This window comes from Aplysia californica, unplaced genomic scaffold (genome assembly GCF_000002075.1).
Source record: "Aplysia californica isolate F4 #8 unplaced genomic scaffold, AplCal3.0 scaffold00459, whole genome shotgun sequence".
NCBI classification, from domain to species: Eukaryota; Metazoa; Mollusca; class Gastropoda; order Aplysiida; family Aplysiidae; genus Aplysia; species Aplysia californica.
Genome location: NW_004797729.1, coordinates 590,118 through 601,163, shown reverse-complemented (window position 1 = coordinate 601,163; position 11,046 = coordinate 590,118). Strand labels below are relative to the sequence as shown.

The 11,046-nt window shown below is 39.6% G+C and overlaps 1 protein-coding gene across 1 annotated transcript in view; it reads right to left on the bottom strand.

Moving 5' to 3' along the window:
- LOC101847444 (glutathione hydrolase 1 proenzyme) overlaps positions 1–11,046 on the bottom strand; it is a 21,674-nt gene that overhangs the window by 2,093 nt on the left and 8,535 nt on the right. Inside the window, exons 4-12 of the mRNA XM_005105227.2 lie at positions 10,788–10,913; positions 8,565–8,668; positions 7,967–8,147; positions 6,282–6,436; positions 4,608–4,757; positions 3,404–3,540; positions 2,380–2,567; positions 1,246–1,489; positions 237–350 (exon numbers count right to left, since the gene is read on the bottom strand). Of these exons, the coding sequence (XP_005105284.1) occupies positions 237–350; positions 1,246–1,489; positions 2,380–2,567; positions 3,404–3,540; positions 4,608–4,757; positions 6,282–6,436; positions 7,967–8,147; positions 8,565–8,668; positions 10,788–10,913 (1,399 nt within the window). The remainder of the gene's footprint in view (positions 1–236; positions 351–1,245; positions 1,490–2,379; positions 2,568–3,403; positions 3,541–4,607; positions 4,758–6,281; positions 6,437–7,966; positions 8,148–8,564; positions 8,669–10,787; positions 10,914–11,046) is intronic.

Below are 11,046 nucleotides of genomic sequence, written 5' to 3'. Positions count from 1 at the left end.
GGGTGCTAGCGTCTGTAGTGTAAAAGTTAGGCACTTCTCTTTCGCTCGCAGAGACCCGGGTGGGGAGAAAATACGTATCGAGTATCTCGGTCCTTGTACTTGGATGTCGCATTCCCGTGAACCCGGGTTCGGAAGGCCACCTCTTAATTCTATTGATCTAAATGTGCTAATGGAAGCGAAAAACTCATACATTAAAAAACAGTTGAGACTGAAGAATTGAGATTGAGATCCATTACCTTGCTGAAAGTGTTCTCCATCTGTACAGCATTGGGAACGAGCTGGTGGTGGAGTCTAGGCTTGTCTATGGATTCGGGCAAGGACATACCCAGCCAGAGGACGTCAATGATACTCTAAAGATAAATATGTGGTGAATGATGAATTACAATATTACGATGACTGTAAGTTTTTACAGAGGAGAGAAATGTGATGAGGTATCCAAATTTATCTGTTTATCTGTTGGTATGTTTATGAGTTAATTAATTAATTATTTTTTAAATTCATTCATGCAACTACTAATTCATTCATTCATTCATTCATTCATTCATTCATTCATTTATTCATTCATTCAGTCTTTCATTCATCCATTCATTCATTCATTCATTCATTTATTTCTTCAAATTATTGAGGTTAGTAGTTGTGTGATCTGACCTTGTCAGATTATCAAACGGAAAAAGAGCATAATTTCTCAAATTTCACTGCGGCCACCCGTTTGTTTACATAAAATAATTTTACGAACCCCCCTCCCCCCTCTTCAAACACAACAGCAGGAAGAAGCTCTCAAAACCCCCTGACAAAATCAACTGCCACAAATAAATAAGACAAGGAATCTCCCTTCCTCCCACTTCCTGCCCTAATCATACCAATGGCGACTTTTGCACTTTATTGAGTTTATTTACACAATCAAAAAGCGCTCACAACACCTACGAAAGCAATAGTGTTGTCAATCAGTAGCTAATAAATTACAACTGAAAATACAACAACAAAAAAGCAACAGCATCAAGAGCAGCGACAGCAGCAGCAGTTATAAAAACATGGACAGCTACAGTGGCATCAATAACAACCGGAACAAGAAGAAGAAGAAGAAGAAGAAGAAGAAGAAGAAGAAGAAGAAGAAGAAGAAACAAACAACAACAAGAACAAGAACAACTACAATAACAAGCGCCAATCACAAAAAGAACACCTTCTCGCCCAACATTTCTTGTAAGGAACCATTGCCATTATTACCTATATCCCAAACTCACTCACCAAAGCATTAGCAGTCGTGATCCTTGTCCCCCCGGAACCACCAGAGATCATCTTGACCCTCTGCTCGTTGTTGTCCCACACTATTACTGGACACATGGAGGACATGGGACGTTTGCCTGGCTGGATGAAGTTGGCAGGAGAGGCGGGCAGGCCAAAGTAGTTGACAGTTCCTGGGGTGGAGAAATCGTCCATCTCGTTGTTGAACACGATACCAGTCCTCGAGCCGCGGACCTTGCTTCCGAAACTGGGTTTGTGTTTTGAATGACGAGAAGGATATTGATATAATGATACAATAACGATCAGTGTGACCTGTTAAAAAGCAAGTCAGAAAAATGCAGCCTTTGGAGACTGAGTTTCTATTTTGACAGAAGAGAAACATACAGTAATAGTTGTTTAATGCTTACAAAAAGCACGATAGACAGAAAGAAGACAGACTTTCGAAACACGGTTTGTATTTGACTAAAGAGAAGCACATTATATAAAAACGGCAATTTACTGCTGGAAAAAAATGCAAAGCAGACAGGCAAGCAAACTGGATGCAGACTTTTGACGTTTGTATTTTGAGTAAAGAAAAGTATATTGTTTGATACAGTTACGGCAATTTAGAGTTTGGACATAGAGGCAGTAGGCAGACTTACGGGATTTCACTTGTATTTTGATCTGGGAGAAATCTACAGTGGTGCCAGAAGGACAGATTATCAAGTAACTTAATTTGTATGTTTGTTCGTTTGCTTTAGTAAAAGAAGCACATCTACACAATAATGGCCAGTTAGTAGTGGAAAAATGCAACCTAGACAGATAGAAAAGACAGAGGAAAAACGGAAGAAACAAAACAACACAAAGTAGGACATCCAATGGTATAATGTAACCACCTGCATATTAAAATACAACAGATATTTCCCAAGATGGCCACCTATTATTGAAGAGGAAAGTGGTTGTCTTAGACAGCTGGGCGTCTTGGACACAGTTGCACAATCATACTTAAACGCAAACAAGGAAGTGAGAAGTGGGCGATTGTACACGTGATTGTCTTGGACAGGTGACTCGGTCTTAGAGCAGGCTCGACAGATAAGCAGATCGAAAGCTAACAAACTTAGGGGAAAACAGCAGACAAGCAGAGGCGTGATGACTCACTAAGTGTTAATTGTACTCGTGACGGACACTGCGTTCCCTTCACCGTCTATGACGGAGATGTGGGCAGTACCGCTGTCATTGGCCACGGAGAAGGCTGGGTTATAGAATTCGATGTCGTGCGTCTTCTCGTCACTGATACGTTGCCTGATCTCCTCACAGACAGCCCGTGACGTCATGTTGACTGCGTTCTGAGACCCAGACGTAAAGAAAATTAGTATGAGTAAAACGGTATCCGTTGATATCCAACACTTTAGGCAAATGCATAAATTAATAATAGGTCAATCTACCAATCAACCAATCAATGAACCAATCAATAAATCAATTAATCAATTAATCAATGAACCAATCAATCAATCAATCAATCATAAATCAACCAACCAATCCATCAGTCAACCAATCTGAGCGACGAGCCTTAAGCCAAATGCAACACATGTGCTGCACATGTGAGCACCAGAAAATACCCACGGTAAAAAATTATAGCAAAGCCCGTTAAACCATTAGACCCTTGACCAGGCCTACAACTTCATTATGTTTTTGTTGGACAAAAAAACATTGACACAAGCACACTTACCCACTCTTGCATTCACTATAAGTTTTGTTAAAACATATCAAACGTTTTTGGCATCTCGTCACGAAAAAAACTCCTTATTGCTGAAAACAATAGAAGCCCCTTCGCTCCCCCCCCCCCCCCCCTTCTTTAAAATGATTTAACAATTTAAAAAAAACTTTTTTGCCAACAGCCATCACAACGGCCATGAACCTGGTAGCTAGTAAAACAATTTTTTTTAAATACCTATGGTTCTAACACCACAATCGTTTATTTCCAGTTGATTTGGACTCGTATTTTTTCGACGGGATTTTGTGTGTGGGTGTATGGTGCGCGCGTGCGAGCGTGAGTGTGTGCGTGTGTGTGTTTGTGTGTGTGTGTGTGTGTGTGTGTGTGTGTGTGTGTGTGGGGGGGGGTCACTTATACGTGTGTCTTACTTCTGCATTAGCTTGCTTACGTGTCCGTTATCGCGCTTACTTCTGAATTATCATGGAAACGGTCATCCCCAAGTTCCGATCTCTTGCCGAATGCAAACTTGAAGGCTTCCACAATACGATGATATGTAAGTATTTCTTCCTCAGTCGTGGCAATATTGCTGGGGTCCATGTTATATCCTGAGAGTTCAGAAAACAAAGAATAGCTCAAACAAAAGAGCGAGAAGGTAGTTAAAATAATTGATTTATAAAGCTTGAAACTATAAGACATAGCATATTAATACAAACAAAGAGACGAAACAGTTGCCCAAAGAGATAATAAAAACAACCTATCGATTTACTGAATGAACGAAAAAACGAATCAATACAGACTCTTTGATGCTGAAGGACGTTAAGCCCCCAAAGGTTGACTCCAGTGATAACCGCAGATTCCCGAATCTTGAAACCTTCCTGAGACTCCAAAGTCTATAGCCACTTAAGGAGGATTCAGGGTAACCTTGATTTCAGCAAGGTATCAAAATGTTTTTAAAAATAAGGAAAAAAGCAATTGCTAACCATTTGTTTACCTAAAAAAGAATCAGTATTTTTCTTCTATTACACTAATTGCGGGAATCGGTTCCGGAATTGATTTCTCGCCTAGTTCGTTATACTGACTGCTGGGTACAATACACCGTACTGTACTGATCTCAAGAAAATGTGGATGAATAAAGTAACATACAATTTTTAACCGAAAGACAAACGACACTGTGCTGCTACAAGAAAAACAAACGACTACCATAATGCCCATCCCTGAGGTGTGTCGAGATATCCGTGCTCGACTGTACATGAAACAGGGCTGCATTAAGTGAGTTTTGAAGAACTTTGCATCGACTATCTCCAGAGCCATCCCTTGATTGTCAGCTTTGCTTGATCGGGTCCGGCCGGAATATCGGACCGACCAGTGTGCACTTTGTTAAAGAAAGTTGTTTTACGGATAGTATCGAAAACAAAAACAAATGCTGGCCATCATCATCATCATCATCATCATCATCATCATCATCATCATCATCATCATCAACATCACCATCATCATTTGAGGAAGCACGTTGTAAAAAATGGTTGAATTTGTTTAACTTTATAGAATATGTTCAACGTTTCGCCCTGTGGGATTCTTCAGGAACTTGATTTTAAAAAAATAAAAAAATATCATCATCATCGTCATTATCATCATCACCATCATCTTATAACTAAAATAAAGAATCACTCACCGGATAAAATTCCAAGAATATAGCTGAGGACCAGTCCACTACCTGGCGGAGGTGTTGAGAAGACTTGATACCCCCCAGGCAGACTTATATTGGTAGGGGCCGAGGTTGTTAGCTTGTAGTTGGCCAGGTCTTCTATTGTGATTATACCCCCTGAATGTGCACAAAATAATATATAAGCATTTACTTATTAATTTGGTTGGAACAGTTCTATGCTTTTGTTTTAGAATTGAATTTTCTCTGAAAGATATAGGCAGTTTTCCTTATGTGCCCGTTTGGGGGGGGGGGGGGGGTATTGAAAATAACGAAGCAAATTAATCTCTTTTTTTCAGTTTGCGAAGTAGCTCGTTCTACAATCAATACAAATAAAGACGACACTTCAGTCAGTATTTCTACCTTGAAAGCAAGTTTCCACATATAGACAAACAGCCAAACAATCAGTCACTGAAAATTAAAAATTTAAAGTTAAACTCTTAACTCATTAAGGACAGCCATTCCTATTATTCAACAATGCTTGAAAACGTACTGTTTTAGGCTACTTCGCTCTCCATGCTGGTTATTTTTCAATTAAATTCAAACATACTTTTTCTGCAATCTAAAAAAGACAGACAGCAAAGTGCATATTATGAAACATGTAAGTTCGTGCTTCTCATTATGTTTATGGTACTTCTAGATGTGCTGCAACATTGCTTGTGATCTGCTTTTGATCGGATGTATGTAAAAGCAGCGTCGTTTAGTGTAGTGTAGTAAGAGTTTTGTGGCTCTTGCAACGCAATACGGTCATATAAGAGCAGAAGATTAGAAGTGTTATAAGATGGTAACAAATACAAAAAGAAGGAGGAGAGATAGAGATGATACATGTTTGATAGGAGAGAAGGAACAAACCGCCCCAGAGCAGCCGCCAAGCACTCATGTTGGTTTGTTAAAGAGTTAAGACAGTACAATGTAACATCATCATCATCCGGTGCCTTGCCGACTGGCGTGGGCGATCATGGACCTCCACTTCATTCTGTCTTGCGTTGCTGCAGTGGTGTCTGTTATTCTTGCTGCTCCTAGCCATGTTGTAAATGTAACAATGTAACAAAGCCATAGTTAAGTATGTTCAAGGTCCTAGGTGGGAGTCCTCTGTGCTATGGACGTAGTCCAGCGACTTGCAGCATGTTGTTCAGGTGCTTGACATTCGCCTAACCCGTGTAGTGTGGGGGTGGCATCTTTTCTTGAATTTGCATTTTTTTCGATAAAATCATTTTATCAACAAACTGGCAACTGAGATATTTGTTTCATTTAGAGCAGTCCCCAACACCCCCTCCGCCCATTAAAAACCCCCAAACAAAACGAAACACGAACTAACGAAAAAAAAAGAAAAGTACAAAAGCCCCCCCCCATAAAAAAAAGAAAAAAGAAAAAAAGAACAAGAAAAAGAAAACCACACACTGCCTGTGTATGTGTATTTGGGGAGGGTTGACGAGGGGGAGGGAGGGGGGAGTGTACCAGTTGTTAATTTTTTGGGGGGAGGGAGTGGGTAGGGCGTTTTGGGTGGGGGATGAGGATTGCGATGGGGATGTACTTTCGAAAGAAATTATCTAGGCCTATTCGTGTGTCCCATAGTGTGTTTTTAATACTCTTACATTAGATCAAACAAACCTCATGAAACAAACTAATACGACTACGCCTTACCTTCATCAGTTATATCACTGACAATATCAGCCGCCAGAGTTCCGTTATAGAAGGAGAGAGGGTCATCAGCGATGGTGCGAAACGTCCGGGCGAGCTCTGGAAATTTGATCAAACTACCAGCCGCTTTTGGACTCCCGTCGGCATTGAAGTAAGGCCTGGTATAAGCAAACAAACAAAATCAATAACCCTGCATTTTTTACTTGAAAATAGTGTTAAAAAAACGTTTCCCTGATGCCAGAAATGGTAATAATAATAATAATAATAATAATAATAATAATAATAATAATAATAATAATAATAATATATTATTATATTTGTTATTGTAGGTGTTTGTACAACTTCAACAACTAAAACATACTTTTCATTAGTGATTGGCGGGCTCTCCCATGTGGTAGGTTCCTTCTTTCCTCTCAAACATAATCTATCGTCAGTATCTCTCCTCGATCTTTTCTGTGTATGTTACTATTAGTAGTCTAAATCTTCGGGCACATTTGTTGCAAGTTCCGTAAATATTCAACTAAAACTAAAACTAAAATCCCTATTCTGGATTGTTAATTTGGGTTTATAATGTTGTCAATGGTTTCTTTTTCTTCTGTACAATTTTATTGTTATCGTATTATTTACTACCGGCGTCTGTGATGTAGCGGTTATTCCCTTCGCTATTGCGCATAGGAGACCCGAGTTCGAATCCTGAGTTTGGAGACATTTATTTTTTCAATTTTATCTCTGTCTCTCTGCTGGGATGTATCCCTTTAAACCTGGGTTAGCCCTGACGAACAGCGTCGGAAACCCGCCTCTAAATGATCTACATCGCAAAATTTGCAGCAATTACAACGTCATCATAGAGAAAAACGAAAGAAAGTTGACACTAGGAACAGAATTACAGTGTACTAAAACAAAATTTTAAAAATACGACAACAAACAGTAATCAAGGGGAGAACATCAGAAGAACGACCTCTCCCTCAAGCCACACGCAAATACACACACACACACACACACACACACACACACACACACACACACACACACACACACACACACACACACACACACACGCACGCGTTCGCGCGCACATACAAATATATATATTTATACATATAAACACACACTTACACACACAATATTAAAGACGAGGACTTTAAATATGACATAAAAAATCATCAACTTCTTTGATTTTGTAAGCCTACTTCATTCTCTTATAACAGTTTTTCGCGAATTACATCCCGGCTACTTTTTTGTTGGTCCCACGGAGAATTATAATATGTAGTAGGTCAAGTAAGTTCCGAAGGGAGGCCTGAAGTAGTCCTTAGCTTTAACCTTTGGACAGTGTCATAATATGTCCCCCTCCCTTCCAAAAATATTGAATAAATGAGGGGGAAAAAATTGAAAAACGACATCAATGAAACAAACAAACAAACAAAACGAATTTTTAAAAAAGAAAAGAAAACAGCAACCAAAAACGTACATATCCAAAAAGCCAGTACCACCACCATCACTAATAACCACAACCATAACATCAGCAACAACAAGAACAACAACAACAACAACAACAACAACAACAACAACAAAAACAGCAGCATCAGCAACAACAACTGCAGCAACAACAAAAAAAGAAAAAAAACCCACAAAAAAACGGAACAGATAACAAAAAAACCCCAAAAAAATTCCACAAGAAGAATTATTACGCAAACTTAGTCTTGTCCGGAATTCTAGAGATCACATTGTGTGTGGCTTCGGTCAGCGGAAAGCCTTCCTCACAAAGTTTGATTGATGGCATGACCAGACTCTTCCAGGGAACGGTGCCAAATCGCTGGTGAACTTCATAAAGGCCGAGCACCTCGCCGGGAATTCCGACAGCCATTCCACCTGGGTGAAGGAGAAGAGTTATGGTTCTTGTTGTTGACGGCGTTTTTGTTTTTCATTATTTTGTTTACTTATTCATATATTTTATTTGAGGATTTGGGGGAGGGGAGATATCGAGGAGTTAAGTCTTTCTCAATGAAGAAACAAACTTAACACAACTCTTACTTCTGTGGTCTTTATCTGAAACTTAGAAAGGTCGGCAACCATATGCATCGTGTGAAAGATGTAAATTTGTATTTCTAATTGTTATGTGTGGTAGTTTAAATACATGTTACCCTAATAAACTGCCTCCGTCCTGCTGCTCTCTATATCGATCAATACGCAGGCTGACATACATACAGGCAAACAGACAGATAGACAGATAGACAGACAGACAGACAGAAGGATAGGCAGGCCGGCAGAAAGACGGGTGGTACTCACCAAGAAGCGACTTGGGCTGATTCTCCTCACTTTGGAACATGTCCTGCGTAGAGGCAGCTGGTGCCGTCTCACGGCTGATCACATTGTAGAAAGTATTACTGGACCTGTGAAGAAAGCAACATGTCGCCCATTACTATTATAGTCTTCACATAAAACAAACAAACAAACAAAGAGAAAGAAAACCGAAACGACCCCTCCCCCCAAAAAACACCAAACAAAAAACAAAACAAAAACAAAAGATAAAAACACCCCCTCCCATCCCCCGAAAAAATCCCCACCCCAAAAACAAAAAGCAAATATACTACAAATAAGCCTTAAAAAGCAGAAACAACTCTTTATTTTCTTTCCATTCTCTCTATTTCTGACGGGATAGGGTATCGAAATTTTAAGCTCCAAACAGTGTAAGACATAATAATTTATTTAAGAAATAGAACAGACAATTGATACTAATGTATGTTTAAACAACGTGTCCAACGCTGGTGTGATCGATAACATAATCGTTAAAATTAAAATGTCGCTCTCTCCAGGTTGGACGATTTGCACAAAATGGACATATTAGTCGATCTGAAAGTGTTTAGATGATCACACCTGAGCGAACTCGATGGGTTATTAATTAATTCTTCAGACCGCCTATCAGCCGACTGTTATTTCTGGAGTCTAAAATGTTTATGCAAACTTATGTGATGAGGAAGGCGGTTCATGGGTGCATGTGTGTGTGGGGGGGGGGGGGGGGGGTGCGAGTATCTGTGCGTGCGTGCGTGTGATCGTGCGATCGTGCGTGTGTGCTTGTGTCTACGTGTTTGTGTGTGTGTGTGTGTGTGTGTGTGTGTGTGTGTGTGCTTGTGTGTACATGTGTGTGTGAGTGTGTATGTTAGTGTGTGTGTGTGTGTGTGTGCGTGTGTGCTCGCGTGCGTGCGTGCTTCTGCGAAATTAAGTGTATGTTTGTGTACATGAGTGGTGTCAGAGGTATAATTGACGAGAAAATGGCCATCAAAGTTCGATAGTGTCATTGGAAACCTCACTTTTTTTTGGTCATTATTATAAAAAATCACACTCTAACACTCGCAGAATAAATGCATTCTTAAATGGACATAAAAGACGTTGAGATATATAAGTAAATGAAGAAACACATAAATAAATGAATATATATATATATATATATATATATATATATATATATATATATATATATATATATATATATATATATATATATATAACTTGTAATTTATTGCATTTGCTTAATTTAGCCACGATACCACACGTATTTATAAAATATTATATATATATTTTTTAAACAAATATATATACATATACATGTATATTTATTTAATATATATATTTATATATAAGTTGGTTTAAAACCTTACACTTCAACCTGGGTAGGGAATGGCGGACGAGGAGGGATGTGTTTGTGGAGGGGTGGGGTGGGGAGGGGGGCATGTATGGCCTTTTGTGTGGTCACAGACAATATGCAAGATGTATGATACAGCTTTGCCTGAGCTGTAAAATATAGAGGAAGTAAATTACCCAAGTGTTACTTCCCCCTCCCCCTGCCCTTTCGTTTAAAATTTGACTTCCCCAATATACTTCAAAGGAAAGTCATGGTGAATATGTTTTGAATCAAGGAAGGTGTAGGTGAGTGATTGGGTTACTATTCACAGGTGTACCAGGTTTATTTTTATAATAGGGAATTATATTTTTGTCTTTTTAGGGATTGGGGGAGGGGAGGGGGGCATGTGGTCAACGTCATTCAACATTTGTACTGTGGCAGAATTTCGAAAAGAAAACAAATTAAATAAAGAAAGTTGTTAAGTGTGATGATGCGCATCAATTGGTCATCTTAAAAAGAAGAAACGAATTTAGGTGACCAAGTAAAAGTTTTGTATACCCATACCCGAACTTCAACCGGGTTTTAAAATTCTTTTCCAAAAGCTTGTATTTCGACATATGGCAATGATGAATGAAGGTAACGGTAATATGTTTTTAGTTTTAGTAAGAGTTTTACGGCACTTGCAACACAATAAGGTCATGTAAGTGACGAAGATTAGAGATGTTTCAAGAGAGTAACAAGCACAAAAAAGAAGGAGGGGCGATAGAGACGATATATTTTTTATACGAAAGAAGGAGCTAACCACACCAGAGCACCCAGTGTGGTTTGGTGTGGTTTCCGTACCGAGTGCTCTTGTGTGTTTTGCTAATACATGTATGTTCCGGGCCTACTTGTGGTATATAGTGTAGAAGGAACCTCCTCCGATCCCCGCGCTGTGAGAGTTGATTACTCCAGTACAGAACAGGGTGGCTACTGTGGCATCCATGGCGTTACCTCGTAGTCGAGCCAACACGTCACTGGAGAAAGAGTGGGTGGGCGGGATTGGGGCGGGGGTCGGATGGATGGGATGGGGACGTGGACGTGGTTTTGGATTATTTGAGTGTGGGTGAGGAGAAAGGATTTGGTGGGAATGAGTTGGGTTGGCGGGGG